This window comes from Triticum urartu, chromosome 6, assembly GCF_003073215.2.
Source record: "Triticum urartu cultivar G1812 chromosome 6, Tu2.1, whole genome shotgun sequence".
Lineage (NCBI taxonomy): Eukaryota > Viridiplantae > Streptophyta > Magnoliopsida > Poales > Poaceae > Triticum > Triticum urartu.
The window spans coordinates 557,013,281-557,028,120 of NC_053027.1; the positions used below are offsets into that span (position 1 = coordinate 557,013,281).

General features: G+C 48.5%; 2 protein-coding genes across 2 annotated transcripts; one reads left to right on the forward strand and one right to left on the reverse strand.

Moving 5' to 3' along the window:
• Positions 1 to 454: 454 nt before the first annotated feature.
• On the reverse strand, positions 455 to 2,137 carry LOC125512962 (cinnamoyl-CoA reductase 1-like). Its single transcript, XM_048678017.1, has 5 exons — positions 1,873 to 2,137; positions 1,621 to 1,775; positions 1,349 to 1,531; positions 920 to 1,272; positions 455 to 824 (listed from the first exon to the last, which is right to left on the reverse strand). The coding sequence occupies exons 1-5, from the start codon at positions 2,033 to 2,035 to the stop codon at positions 641 to 643; spliced, it is 1,038 nt and encodes a 345-aa protein (XP_048533974.1). The 5' UTR covers positions 2,036 to 2,137; the 3' UTR covers positions 455 to 640.
• Positions 2,138 to 10,118: 7,981 nt separating this feature from the next.
• On the forward strand, positions 10,119 to 11,993 carry LOC125512964 (cinnamoyl-CoA reductase 1-like). The gene is made up of 5 exons (XM_048678020.1): positions 10,119 to 10,429; positions 10,519 to 10,673; positions 10,765 to 10,947; positions 11,029 to 11,381; positions 11,472 to 11,993. Exons 1-5 carry the CDS (start codon positions 10,267 to 10,269, stop codon positions 11,653 to 11,655), a joined length of 1,038 nt encoding a protein of 345 aa, XP_048533977.1. The 5' UTR covers positions 10,119 to 10,266; the 3' UTR covers positions 11,656 to 11,993.
• The last annotated feature ends 2,847 nt before the right edge of the window (positions 11,994 to 14,840 follow it).

Consider the following 14,840-nt stretch of genomic DNA (forward strand, 5'->3'; position numbering starts at 1 on the left):
AACCGAGAATATCCGTTAACGCATGAGTGGTTACATTTCATTGACCAAACTGCTAAGAAGAGACCATCTGTTCAAAATCCAACATTGAAGATGCTACGGTAAGCTTACGCATCCGACACAAGTGTATGCCAATAATAAATCTGGGTGTTATCTCACGTCCCAGAAAATACATCGCCTTTGCTGCACCTTCATAACCGCAACTAGCCATCACTAATTTTGTCAAGCATGACCTGACCATTCCTTTTCAAAAAAATAGCATGGCCACCCAAACGAGACTAAATTGGAAAAGTAAAAAAAAATGGAACATGATATTCAAATATGGTACTTGTGTACAAATCAGACTTGCAAGAGCAAGACACATTTTTCTCTCTTGATCCCAAATTACGATATCATTCTTTCTTTTTTTAGGAAGAAGAATTTATTAATAATGGGTAGAAGTACATTCATTACAAAATAAATAATGCCCCCTCCGTTCCAAAATACTTGTCGTGGTTTTAGTTCTATTTACATGCCACACTTTACTTTGTAGAAATACACAATTAATTTTATGCTGAAGTTCCATACTCCTGACAGTATTTTCTTTTCTTGCTACAGCTTTGCTCTTGTTGTATCAGATAGGCTTGTCCCCTGTCCTGCCCTGTTACAAGTACGCGCGCTTCTGTGCTATGGGAACAACGGGAAGAGGCAGATGTCCCTTTTTCTGCAAGCAGGCCACTGTCTCGTACAAACTTTCTTTCAACGGAGTGAACTCCAATCCCAGGTCTCTGAGCCTTTGGTTCGAGAACTTGTACGGCTTCGCCATGGGCTTGCCGTCCTCTTCGCACCTGCCGCGCCAATGAATTCCGCGGTGAGCAAGCAAGCAATGCCCAAAATCGAATCAAACACGATTGAAATAAGATCGATCATGTTGTGCTTATACTTGGCGGTTATGTGGTACTGCGGGAAGAGGTCGCCGAGGAGCTGGAGGAAGTGCGCGCGGTGTAGCACGGCGCCGATGCAAAGGTAGCGGCCGCACGCGTCGGGGTGCTCGTAGACAAGGACGTGTGCGCGGGCGACGTCACGGACGTCGGTGTAGGCGGCGACGGCGTTAGGGTAGGTGGGTTTGGCGCCGGTGAGGTAGCGGGCGACGTGGCTGCTGCTGAAGTTGAGTGACTGCTGCAGCATGGGGCCCATGGTCATAGACGGCACCACCACCGCCAGCTCCAGGCCCCTCTTGGCCGCCTCCTCCGTCGCCGTGATCTCCGCCATCATCTTGGCGCAGCAGTACAGGTTCTGCAGTGCACACGATCTCAGTTCACCGGCTAGAAAGATCGGGTGCGATGGAGCAGAGTATTCGTTAATTTCTTACCCCTGTTTTTTTGCAGTACTCGTAGTCGCTCCAGCACGTCTCGTCGAGCACGGCGTCCGGGCAACGGTTGGGGTCCATGTGAACGGCGCCGTAGGACGAAGTGAACACCACGCGCTGCACGCCGGCGTCCGCTGCAGCTCTGATCACGTTCCTGGTGCCCTCAACGGCGACCGGCACGAGGTCCTGCAAAAACCGGCAGCACATGTAACAGGTAAGTACGCGGCCCTTGCTGAAACTAAAATAAGTGAGCAGCGCAAAGTATGTGCACTGACGGGGTCGTTGGACACCGGCGAGGCGACGTGGAAGACGCCGCGGCAGCCGCGGAAGGCGGCGCGGAGGCCGTCGTAGTCGAGGACATCGGCGCAGCACAGGGCGAGCCTCTCCTCGGCCCCCTCCAGCGCCAGCAGGTGCGCGTTCTTGCGGTCAGCTTCACAAACCAATGCAAAGGCGCGCGCCATTAGATGAGCTGGTCAAGCACCACAACACTCGGCGAGATCATGGGTGGTGTGTTAGCTGATGCTTACCAGGATCTCGGGCGGTTCCCCTGACGCGATAGCCGCGGAGGAGGAGCTCCTTGACGACCCAGGAGCCGATGAAGCCTCCGGCCCCCGTGACGCAGACCAGCTCCTGCTCCGGCTGCCTCTGCTTCAGCTCGCCGTTGTCGATGGCCTTGTCGATCGACGGCATGGTGACTGACGAGCACGGTGGACGCAAGAAAGATTTGCAAGTTGACTGCACGGGCTAGTACGTACTACCAATTTGCCTTTGCTTTGTTGTTGCTGCTGCTGAGCAATGGATGAAGCTTGTGTGGTCTGTACATTCAGTCCGCGGCACCATTTATACTACTGGCTGGTAGGCTGGTACTGGCACACGACAAAACTGCGGTGCGATACTACGCGTGAGCAGGGAGGAAGGCGAGGGGAGGCTCGGGTGCAGCTTGGCGGGAAGCAAAACATGGGGCCGTCGCGTTTGGTCATGGAGCGATACAGCGACTCAAGGAATATTCAGCGGCGGGTGCAGATGCAGCGCCGACGGGCTCGATGGGTGGCTTCGGACCGGCCTGGGCCACGTGACCGCAAGCGCGGACAGAATCCTTCCTCCTGCCACGGAAAAGGTCCATCACCTGGCACGTCACCGTTGCACGACCAAGGTCCTGTTTGGATACGCTAACACTGTTAGAGTTAGAGTTATTTTCTAACCCACTCTAACTCAAATAAGCACCTCTCCATCAGGATAGTTGGGTTAGATGAAACTAATCCACTCTAATCCTTTCTGTTTGAATACTTTTGGATTATTTGAGCCCCAAACTAATCCAAACTAGCTCTAACCCCATGATCCAAACAGGAAGCTATGCTGGTTTCTCCGCTCGCTCAGCTACCAAAATGCTTCTGCGTCCTGGATTTGACTTCCGGCAGAGTTTGAACACGTTTGCCGGCCAAGAATGATGATGACTTGGTTATACGGAGTACGTGTTTACCTCTTGTAACGGGTCTAGCTTTATTGGACATTTCGTTTACTATGTTTCCTTGTGAGATGATTAAAGCCTCATCGTCTAGCCATCACGATATAGCGGGTACTAGGCGTCGGTCAACCGGGAGATACCCCGATCGGTCATCTGATCCGCGAGAACGTATTCAGTGCACCGGTGGTTGTGGTGCTACCGGTGCACCGGACACCCTAACATTTTTGAAAATGTTTTTTTAAAGAAACAAATTAGAACATTCACTCAACATCAATATTTGGTATCACAAAATTTCAAATCAAAATATGAAACATTCTTCGAGATAAAAAAATGGTAAATTTGATATCAATGTGATAATCGGTCAAATCTAAAGTCCAACTTATACTACGTACTATTCGGTGTTAAATTTATCATTTTTGTATCTCGGGCAATGTTTCGAATTTTGATTGAAAATTTTACGACAATAAATATTGATGTTGTGTGAATGTGCTCAGTTGATGTCACACTTTTTGGAATTATTTTAAATGGGCTACGGAGATTCGGTGTACCAATAGCACCACAAGCACCGGTGCACTAGATATTAGCTGTTTGGTCCATGCACTGTACATCATTTTTCACCTTCCGCACCTTAGATCTAATCGAAATTCAAGAGGAAAAAAATCCCCTTCCACACCATCTTGTCTCTGCTCCACAACGGCGTGCATAAGAGCGCGTAGATGTGTGGCGAAACCGCACCCCCCTACTCCCACAGTTGCTCGTCGTCTCCGGCTCCCATATCAGACTCGTCGGTGTACCCCCCCCCCCTCTCCCCCCTCGCCGTCCCATGCTCTCCAATAGTAGTAGCCCTGACAGCAGATTGTAGGATTGAAGAAAGTCGGTTCCCTATCTCCCATCCTTGCTCACAACTCCTACCCCCTACCGCCATGATCGCTCGTAGCTTCCACTCTCACATCTCTAGCACCACATGCTTCTCTGGGCAGTAGTGGCGGTTGTGGTCGCAATAGTGTCGACCGTGGTCGTAGGATCCCCGACAGTCGTTTCCAGCAAACCCCATCCGTCGGTCGTTCAATCCTCAACTATCGGTTGCAACATATCTCAGTTGCAACATCCTCGACCGCCGATCGTTGCATCTTCAGGAGGCGGGTCCAGCTTCGCTTGCAGACACCCCTTTCTCTTGGTTTCAACATTGTCAAGAGAGGGTACCAATTTTAGCACCATCCGGTCGCTGCATCCGCGGCTGCAGGTTGCAACATCGCAGCCCACGGGTCATAGCATCCCCATGTGCTCGTCGCATCGCTATCAGACATCTCTTGTAGCACTCTGCAACCGTGTTCCCCCGATTTGCTAACTCACCGTCTCTGGCACAGGACAAGCGCTCCCCCCCCCCTCTCATAGAAGTCGTGTGGCCGCTTGCACTGGTGAGGGCAACGCGTGGTCGACCTTGAAGCTCCCTCGTGGTGCTCGCTCCTGCGGGGGGGGGGGGGGGGGGGGGGGGGGGTGGTAAGGTTATCAGTGATTTTCTACATACTTGTCGCGTAGAAATGGTCATAAGCTGACTGCACTAAATTTGCAAAGTTGCTGCAATTAATCTTGTCTTGAGTCAAAATTTGCAAACTTTAATGAAGTTTATAGAATAAAAATGTCAACATTTATTAGACCAATCATATTGTTTGACCTATCATTAAGTTTATCTTGCATTTTTGCATTATTTTGAATGAAGCTACCTTGAGTTGTTGCTCAAAGCAGTCCGCGGCATATTGTGAGAAGAGGTATATGAGTCGAGTTGACTGATTTCACTCGCATGCTGCCTTTCAAAAGACGGCATATGTTTGGTAGCTTGGAGGAAGCCACATGGTACGGCAATGGATGTTAGAGGATCTCTAATCAGACACAACGTCTTTTCTAATGTGCCCGAACATGAGAGAGAGAGAGAGAGTAAACTTTTTTTTCAACTAGAGCCCTAAATCATTCCTACATAACCCTGCAAAAAAATCATTCCTATATGTACGGGTGTCTGACACTCCTTAAATCCAGTCCATATATGGGAAGGGTATGAAGGTGTTCTAGCAGCCCGCCACATAAGATATGGCCCTGCAAAAAAGATTTAGGCCTCCTTTGGTTTAGAAGAATTTTGTAGGAATTTCATAGGATAGGATTTCTATAGGAAAAATTTCTTTAGAGCCCATTTGGTTTGTAGGAATGGAATCCTATTCCTGTGGAAGAATTCTTCCTATCCTCCACATTTTATAAGAAAATAAACATTAGCCTAGACTCAATGGAAAAAATCATATGATGTGAATCAAAGGGCATCTTCTTTCCTATTCCTACTCATAGGATTTGAGATACATGTCATCTCATTTCCTATGACTTTACTATTTCTACGATTTTTCTACCCTATGAACCAAAGGAGGCCTTAGCAGTTGGAAAGGTAAACTGCTGTCTCTAGGGAAAAGATTGGTCCTCATAAGTTCAGTACTTAGTAATATAGTACTATATATGATTTCCTTCTTCCAGTTACCAAAAGGAGTTTTACATAGATTGGATTACTTCCGATCAAGATACTTTGGGCAAGGAGATAGCGGGAGAAAGAAATATCGACTGGCTAAATGGAGTGTGGTTTGCCGTCCTAAAGACCAAGGCGGGTTGGGCATTCATGACCTTGAGGTTAAGAATAGGGCCCTCCTCGATAAATGGTTGTTTAAATTACTAACGGAAGATGGTGTATGGCAAACCCTTCGAAGGAGAAAATATGTGGGTTCCAAGGCGGTATCCCAAGTATATCGGAAGCCTGGGGATTCCCACTTTTGGGCGGGTCTAGTGGCTACAAAGAAATATTTCTTCTGTTATGGATCCTTCTTGATTAAGGACGGCTCGGAAATTAGATTCTGGGAGGACAAGTGGCTAGGAAATGCCACACTCCAGAAACAATATCCGGCTCTATACAACATTGTGCGCCACAAAGGTGATACTATTGCCACGGTAATGGAATCATTTCCGCCAAATGTGACGTTCAGAAGAGACTTAATTGGACCCAGACTCCAATCGTGGAACATCCTGCTCCAACGGTTGTCCATGGTGCAATTGTCACATGGGTCTGATGAATTCCGATGGAACCTCCATTGGAATGGACAATTCTCAATGGATTCTATGTATAGAGCGTTAATTCAGTCTGATGTGCTAGTTGTTAATAACAAGAAGATCTGGAAGATGAAGATACCTCTTAAGAATAAAATCTTTGCATGGTATCTTCGTCGCGGAGTCATTCTTACTAAAGATAACCTTATTAAGAGGAATTGGCATGGAAGCCCGCTATGTGTCTTTTGTCACCATGAGAAGACAATAAAACATTTATTCTTCCAATGCAAATTGGCTCGTTCTATATGGTCAGTCATCCAAATAGCTTCTGGCTTGTACCCTTCCTGTAGTGTTGCTAATGTATTTGGCAACTGGTTACATGGGATTGATCACAGGTTTAGAAGTATTCTCATGGTGGGAGTGCTTGCCGTTATTTGGTCGCTTTGCTTATGTAGAAATGATAAGGTTTTTAATGATAAAATTACTTCTCTGTTGCAGGTTATCTACAGATGTATCAGGACTCTTCGTTTATGGTCCTCTCTACAACGCGTGGAGAATCGAGGCCTGTTTACGGAGGTGTGTACACGATTGGAGGCTACGGCGAGGGATACTTTTACCCAACATGGGTGGCAGCAGGATCTAAGGATTGGCCTCCTCCGCTTTAGGCGTTATACGGATTCTACATGTTTCGTTGTAATTCATCTTTTTATTTTTATTTTATGTTAGAGGATCTTATTTGGCTGTGTGTATCTTAGTTATGCATAGGCCGGGTGTAATGCTTAAATATTTTAAATAATAAAGCGCCTCTTTTAGAAGAAAAAAAAAGATATGACCCACCTTGAATCATCATTTTATTTCTTTCTCACTCTCCATCGCACCAATCATATGCTTGTGACCAGACAATTTTGAAGGTCATGGCTGCATGCATGAACAAACGAGAGCTTAAAGTAGATACACCTGAACATTGTTCAGTTGTGTCAACGGGCTTCCTCTATTTCATAATGTAAGACGTTTTTTGACTCTACACTAGAATGAAAACATCTCACATTATGAGGCGGAGGGAGTAGAAAAGAGCAATTGGCAATCTCCCATTATTAACACTTACATAGACTTGTAGGCACCAAGAGGGAACACGAAAGTTGCCAAAAAAAAAAAGAGGGAACCCGAAAGCTTCTTCGGACCTCGTTCGTTTTTCTCAAAATAATGAGAAGACAATATTAAATATTATCCTCCTCTGTTGATCAAAACAGTCAGGCCAATACGCAGCATATTCACGAGTCGAGTTGACTGCCTGACCTCCAGCAGCCGGCATATATATGCTCGGGAAGCGGCTGGTATCGTGATGGTACTGCCCCATGTTTGAGATTCCAGAACGTGCTTTTGACGGCCTCTTGCTCGCGTCAGCGGAGAAGCAAAGAAGCAACTCGTGCTGCTCCTCCCGCGTGGGGTAGCTCCGGTGGCCCGTGTCTCTCTGTCGGCAGCTCGTTCCTGCCAATCTTTTTCCTGCGGGCGCAGCTTAAGTCCACCACGCGTAGGTGCACCGGGCAGCATCGGACGGTACCCAGCAGCCGATTTCAAATCAGCCATTTTTTCAATGCTAAAAATAATATTTTAGAAACCATTGTGCTACAAAAAAAATTAAATCCAGATTTGAAAGGGTACTGCTATGGGTCAACTGACCGATCCCATCCTACGATCGGTCCCTCGTGGGTCATAGGATTAGCACACCAGTGATCGTTGGATCATGTTGTCTTTTGTTTTTTGAACACTTGGATCGTGTTGTCGTTCCTTCGCCTCGCAACCTCTTCTTCTATACAAAAAATAGACACCGGCCGAAAGCGCACTCTTAGCTTTGGGCTGTCGTATGCGTCCCTGCTTAACGTTGTTGTTGCTGACACTTTGTGACCCTCCCATCGGTCATCGTCGTCGGTCGTCGGCGAATTGTAGCATCGCCGATGGTGTTTCCTTCTCGTCGATAGCTCGCAACATTGTGAGTCACCCGCGACATGAGTCTTCGGCCGGCTGCATCAACTCGGTGTCGTGCTCACCGCTTGCCAGCGGGCTTGCAGCAACCCGAGGCCGCACTCATGGCATGCCCCGCTAACGAGCACACATCATCGCCGCCAACCGATTCCAGCATCGCGCACTCCTAAGAGCAACATCACTGTCAACCAACTCTGGCACGAGGGTCATCGCAGTATCACCGACAACCGGTTCCAAAATCACGTACTCACGCAAATAGCATCGCCGACAGCCGGCTCCAGCACATGACGGTCATGCTCGCAGCGGGCGGTCACAGCCATCGCAGCACCCCGATTCACTATGGTCGTGCAACCAGCCACCACGGTCGCAACACATGGTCGCCACCATCGCAACATCCCTTGAAGCAGCATCTCTCGACTTCGAAACATCCTCGTTTTGCAGCATTACCCTCTCAGTGCCCCTATTGCAACGGCATGGTCCCTACCATCGCAACTTCCCTTGACGCAGGATCTCTCGACTTCGAAACATCTTCGTCTTGCAACACTACCCACTCAGTGCCCCTATTGCAACTACATGTGCATTGAGGAGATGATGAGAGAGGGAGCCAAAAACCAGCATCTGCCCTGGTCGGGCTATGGGAGGAGAGCCCCGAGTTAATGGAGCGGCAAGCGAGACATGAGAGAGAGAGAGAGAGAGAGGCACACACTTCCCATGAAGGGATAAGGATATGAACGGGAAGAGAAGAAAGCATATGGGTTGCATCGAGGTGAAACATAGTACACCAACAAAAATGATTTATGATGAAAAAAGGGCCATCCAGTTCACACTTCAACTATTTACCCCATGATTTTTTTTGTCTTTTCAAGATATGTTTTTTGAATGTAGATTCTACTTATATCCTCACAAAATATCGTAGTCTTTCAAAATTTTAAATGAAATTCATGGATATTGGGGGCACACCAGATGCTTTGAGTTCACTGCATACGTTCCCTTGCACATGGTACCGTTAGTTTTTCCCTAAAAAATGAACAAGGCTTTGAAAAAATTGCCATTCAACATGAGGAAACAGATCTATTGCAAAGCACGCTCGGGTATCATAAAAAAGCACAAGGAAACAACTATCTCGACATTCATTCTTATCTGAAGTATCTCCACAACCATTGGATAAAGAATGATGAAGGTAAATTAGTGATTCCGAAGACTTAGATTCAAATTATCACAACATAATTCATTTTTTACATTATTAATAGAAAAATGACTTACATTAGGGGTTTTCCCCTACTAATTTTTGCTCAAAAAAATTTCATTTTGAGCGAATTCTAATTTTTACCCCCTACTCTGATGTTTTTGACGCTAATTACCTCCTTTAACAGTTTTCTTTATCACGATTACCCCCTTTTAGCGAAACTTATACTCCTTCCGTTCCTTAATGTGTAGTGTGTATAGATTTTTTAAAAGTTAAGCTATGCTAACTGTGACCAATTTTTATAGAAAAGAATTTTATATCTACAATACGAAATACATAAAATATGAAAGTACATCTTATGATGAATCTAATGATATATGTTTGACATTCTACTCCACAAACTTGATATATGTCTATTAAAAAACACATTTACCAGAGGGGAAAGTCATATTGATGTATCCAGGACATTTCAATATAAGTCCATTTTAGAGATTTCAGTATGAACTACATACATAGCAAAATGAGTGAATCTATACTCTAAAATATGTTTATATACATTCGTATGTAGTTTATATTGAAATCTTTTAGAAACATATATTTAGAAATGGAAGGAGTAGATGTAATGTATTTCTCCACAAACTTGATATATTGTCTATTAAAAAGACACCTTTACCAGAGAGGAAAGGACATTTCAATAGTACCAAGCATAGGTTTTGTCATGGAAGGAACGATGACGCGCGAGGTCGTGGACCTTCCCGTGGCAGGAGGAAGGATTCGCTTCGCGGAAACGGAATCTGCCGTGCTCCAGTCCAATGTCGGCTGAGCCCCAAACCCACCCATCCGGTCGCGCCGCTGAATATTCGGTCGCTGGATGGCTGCACCACTCCATAAACAAAACGAGCTGCAGCCGGGAGACGAGCCTCCCATCGACTTCCCGCGCACGCACTCGAGCCCAGGTAGTATTGCACCGCAGTTTTGTCGTGCTGTTGTGCAACGGTGCCACTGCTTTGCAGTATAAATAGTGGAGCGCGTTAACCGGACAGAACACACATGCTCGACCCACTGATCATCGTCAGCAGCAAGCATCAAGCATCAAACAAAGGCAGTTTGGTACTACTGTACTAGCTAGCCCGTGCAGTTAGGCGACTAGCAAACCTTGCATCAACATCCACATATTGATCGACCACACTGGTCATCAAACACCCATTCACCATGCCGTCGATCGACAAGGCCAGCGACAACGGCGAGATGAAGCAGCGGCAGCCGGAGCAGGAGCTGGTCTGCGTCACCGGGGCCGGAGGCTTCATCGGCTCCTGGGTCGTCAAGGAGCTCCTCCTCCGCGGCTACCGCGTCAGGGGAACCGCCCGAGATCCCGGTAAGCAACAGTTTACTTACACCATGCGCCAGTCCATGATCGATCTCGCTGAATTTTGGGCTCATCTGATGGTGGAGTGGTTTCCGCAGCTGACCGCAAGAACGCCCATCTGCTCGCGCTCGAGGGCGCCGAGGAGAGGCTCACCCTGTGTCGCGCCGACGTCCTCGACTATGACGGCCTCCGCGCCGCCTTCCGCGGCTGCCGTGGGGTCTTCCACGTCGCCTCCCCTGTCTCCAGCGACCCTGTGAGTTCGCTTCCTCTGCTCTGCTCACTTCTATCGATTTTAACAAGGTCCGTGTACTTACTTGCTTCCTAAATGTGTCACTAACTTGCAGAACCTTGTGCCAGTCGCCGTCGAGGGAACCAAGAACGTGATCAGAGCGGCGGCGGACGCCGGCGTGAGGCGTGTGGTGTTCACGTCGTCCTACGGCACCGTGCACATGAACCCCAACCGCGGCCCTGACGCCGTACTCGACGAGTCCTGCTGGAGCGACTACGACTTCTGCAAGAACACAGGCGTAAGAATACTCTGCTCCATCGCATCTGTTGTTTCTCGCTGGTGAACCGCGCTCATTTATCGATCGCCGTGTGCAATACAGAACCTCTACTGCTGCGCGAAGATGATGGCGGAGATCACTGCGACAGAGGAGGCCGCTAAGAGGGGCCTGGAGCTTGCAGTGGTGGTGCCGTCCATGACCATGGGCCCCATGCTGCAGCAGACGCTCAACTTTAGCAGCAGCCATGTCGCCCGCTACCTCACCGGCGCCAAGCCCACCTACCCGAACGCCGTCGCCGCCTACACCGACGTCCGCGATGTCGCCCGTGCACACATTCTCGTCTACGAGCACCCCAACGCGCGTGGCCGCTACCTCTGCATCGGTGCCGTGCTACACCGCGCACATTTCCTGCAGCTGCTCGGCGACCTCTTCTCGCAGTACCACATAACTGCCAAGTACGTTCGACTATAAAACGATCTTTGTGTCATTATTATGGGTGTTGTGCTTGCTTGCTCATCGCGGATTTCCTTGGCGCGGCCTGGCAGGTGCGAAGACGACGGCAAGCCCATGGCGAAGCCGTACAAGTTCTCAAACCTGAGGCTGAGGGAGCTGGGGTTGGAGTTCACTCCGTTGAGGGAAAGTTTGTATGAGACGGTGACATGCTTGCAGAAAAAGGGCCACCTTCCTCTGCCCGTTGTTCCCATAACACAAAAGCGTGCCTACTTGTAACAGGCCACGGGACAAGCCTGCCTGATGAAATAAACAGAGCAAAGCAGGAATGAAAGAAGAAGATGAACAAGAAATCATGTTTTCTAAGATTCAACATGGAATTGTGTGTTTCTACAAGTATAAAGTGTAGCATGTAAATACTACTATTATGTAATGAATGATGATACTGTCATTCTGGTTCAATGATAAACAGAGCAAAGCAGGAGGAGCAAAAGAAGGCTTTTTCCTAGGAAGAAATCAGGATTTTAGGGATTCATCATGTAAATGGCGTATTTCTGCAAGTGCAGAATGTAACATGTAAAAGTTGTCATGTTGTAATTTACAAATAAATAATAACGTCATTTGGGATCGATGGAGAAGAATGAGTCTTACAAGTCTGATTTCATACAAGTACTACTATATTCCATTTCTCACAGGGAGAGTAAATTGCAAATAGCCACCATAGTTGGCAAAGATACTGTTGTTTCTTTTCTTTTTTATCGTTTTGGTTTTCTCGTTGAAGGGAACTTATGTCGACATATCAAGATGATCCAATCCCATACAATTTCAAACTATTTTTTTCTGAGGGGACACAGTCACACAGTTTCAAACTTGTCTCTGCATAACAAGATATACAATAGAGGCAAAGCATATAGACAGTCCATGGCATTCTCGAAAACAAAACAGCCTATGATAATTCAAACGAAATTGCCATCCATGCGTGGTAAATTCTTCACTAACTTAATACCGATCATTTACCTATTTATAGAAGATGACCCCACAGCCATAGACATGATCCATCAATTTTTTTTAGCTTCGTCCCTGCTTACAAGCCTGATCTCTACTGAAATGGGACATTCAGCGTTTCTTCATGGACTCTGGCTGATTGAGAATACCTGTCGCGTATGAAGGTCATACAAGCATACAACGTTGACAGCCTATGACAATCATGATAGAAATAACAGAGCAAAGCATGGAATGAAATAAGAAATCAGGATTCCCTGATATAGAAAAAGACATCGATAGCCTGTTATGGTCTTCAACTCATCTTTTCCATGGTGCGCTCCTGTTTTGCTTGCTGCAATTTCTTGCTCATTTCAAGACTTTTGATAGCATCCTTATCCATGTACCGGGTGATCCGGCTGGCGATGAAGGAGTTGCCATAGAACACACCAGAAGCGCGTCCTTCCTCTTCTTCCTCCTCGTTGATGTAGAGCGCGACAGCCCCCAGGACCTTGTTCTTAATGTTGACGCTTACCAGCCAGAAATTGTGGTAGCTATCCTCCAACGTGAAGCAAACATCATCAGGATCAACCATGCTCATTGTCGGAAACTCTGGAAGGAGACGTGGAAGACGCTTATCTGTGTCAATAGCGGCCCAGAACTCGTCGGATCTGATGGTGACAACCTTGTGCCATTGCGCTGGCTCGAAGTTGAAGGTCCAGGTTGTGATGTTGAAAGCGGAACACGAGCGGGCGAGGACACTGCGACCTGCGTCGTTGCTAATGCTGATGAGCTGCATAATGCCTGCGTCGGTGACGCACACGCGGCGGGCTGGGTCAGGGGCCCCGGAATCAATGTACGTACGACGTTGATCCAGCTCCACGGGTAGCCGGGCATAACGTGGCGGCGGTGGATGATTGATGACGACGTCCACAAACAGCAAGCCCAGATAGAGGTCGACCCAGCACAAATGGCGACCATCAAATTCAAAGGGGATGACAATGTCAGTTTCCCAGGAACAGGAACGGCCACCGATCACCAGGTTCGGGGTGCCGTCATGACCGTCACAAGGCACTGGCGTTGGCAGCTGCTTGACCTCCCATTTCATGTCCGTCTCCTCAGGGGTATGGTGCAGCACTGAGAACTCACCGAGAGAGAGCCACGGTTGAACGCCCACCGAGAGGTTCGCCACCGTGAACCCACCGTCGCCACGGCACAGGAGACCGATGTCTCCACGCCACATTGCCCGCTGATGATGACTCAGGTACGGCTTGCAGTAGTGATTCATCATAGCAGCGTCCACCCGGCCGCTCTTGAAGTGCGTCGGTAGTCGCCGGAGCGACGTGGACCTGTTGGGGCGGGAGGGGGCCGTGTAGACGAAATAGTCGATGGGGTAGCTGATGGTGCTAAGAGCATCTCCAACAACCGCGCTAAGCGTCGCGTCCAAAAATCTGTTTACCGCGCGCGCTGCGGCTGGTTTTGCGCGCCCGCCTGCGCTGGCTCCAGCAGCCGTGCTATAATGCAGCGCGCGCGCCGCTCTAGCAGAGCGCAAAAATACAGCGCGCGCGACTCGCCGGGCATTTTGCATATATAATATTTTGGACAAAATGAACATGTGAAATTTGACACAAACAAGTTGATGAATAAAAATTCATGCCCACAAATTCAAAATCATGCCCATAAGTTCATCCAACCAAGTTCAAATGCAAACTAAAGTTCAAGACATGAAAGACACATCAATCTTCATCTTCCTCGTCTTCGTCTTCGTCCTCATCTTCCGAAGACGACTCTTCCGCCTCCGAAGATGAATCTTCCTCCCTCTCCTCATCACGCACCGCATCACGCACCGCATCATGTGAAGCTCCGACGGTGTTGGCAAGATCTTCAACGGCATCTTCATGGGAATGTGTCTGAGAAGGCACATCGAAAGACATTGCACCCATGGCGGCCGGAGGTGCACCCATGCCTCCCATGAGAGAAGCAAAACTCATGCCTCCCATGGCGGCCATAGCGTCGGAGGGTGCTCCAAAGCCACCCATGCCTCCCATGGCGGCCGGAGGTGCACCCATGCCTCCCATGGCGGCCGGAGGAGCGCCCATGCCTCCCATGGCTCCGAAGCCACCCATGCCTCCCATGGCGCCGAGGCCACCCATGCCTCCCATGGCGCCGAGGCCACCGCCACCCATGGCGCCGAGGCCACCGCCTCCCATGGCTCCGAAGCCACCCATGCCTCCCATGGCGCCGAAGCCACCGCCACCCATGGCGCCGAACCAAGGCTCTTTTTTGGATCAAGACTTCTTGTTGGGCAAGATTGACATACTCTTTTTACGCCGCATTGAGGTTAGATGTGTCCAAGAAGAACAAGTGCTTCTCCCATTCCAACAACTTAGCTCGCTCCTCGTTGCTCACTTTCCTCTCCTCCAAAGCCACCTTTCTCTCCTCGGCCGCCACCCTTCTCTCCTCGGCCGCCAACCTCCTCTCCT

Bases quoted from the DNA above. Each gene is read 5' to 3' on its own strand.
- LOC125512962 (XM_048678017.1), bottom strand. From the start codon at position 2,035: ATGCCGTCGATCGACAAGGCCATCGACAACGGCGAGCTGAAGCAGAGG. The intron at 1,532-1,620 runs GTCAGTGCACAT...CGGTTTTTGCAG, and splicing joins CGCCGGTGTCCAACGACCCC to GACCTCGTGCCGGTCGCCGT. The intron at 1,273-1,348 runs GTAAGAAATTAA...TGTGCACTGCAG, and splicing joins AGTACTGCAAAAAAACAGGG to AACCTGTACTGCTGCGCCAA.
- LOC125512964 (XM_048678020.1), top strand. From the start codon at position 10,267: ATGCCGTCGATCGACAAGGCCAGCGACAACGGCGAGATGAAGCAGCGG. The intron at 10,430-10,518 runs GTAAGCAACAGT...TGGTTTCCGCAG, and splicing joins GGGAACCGCCCGAGATCCCG to CTGACCGCAAGAACGCCCAT. The intron at 10,948-11,028 runs GTAAGAATACTC...TGTGCAATACAG, and splicing joins ACTTCTGCAAGAACACAGGC to AACCTCTACTGCTGCGCGAA.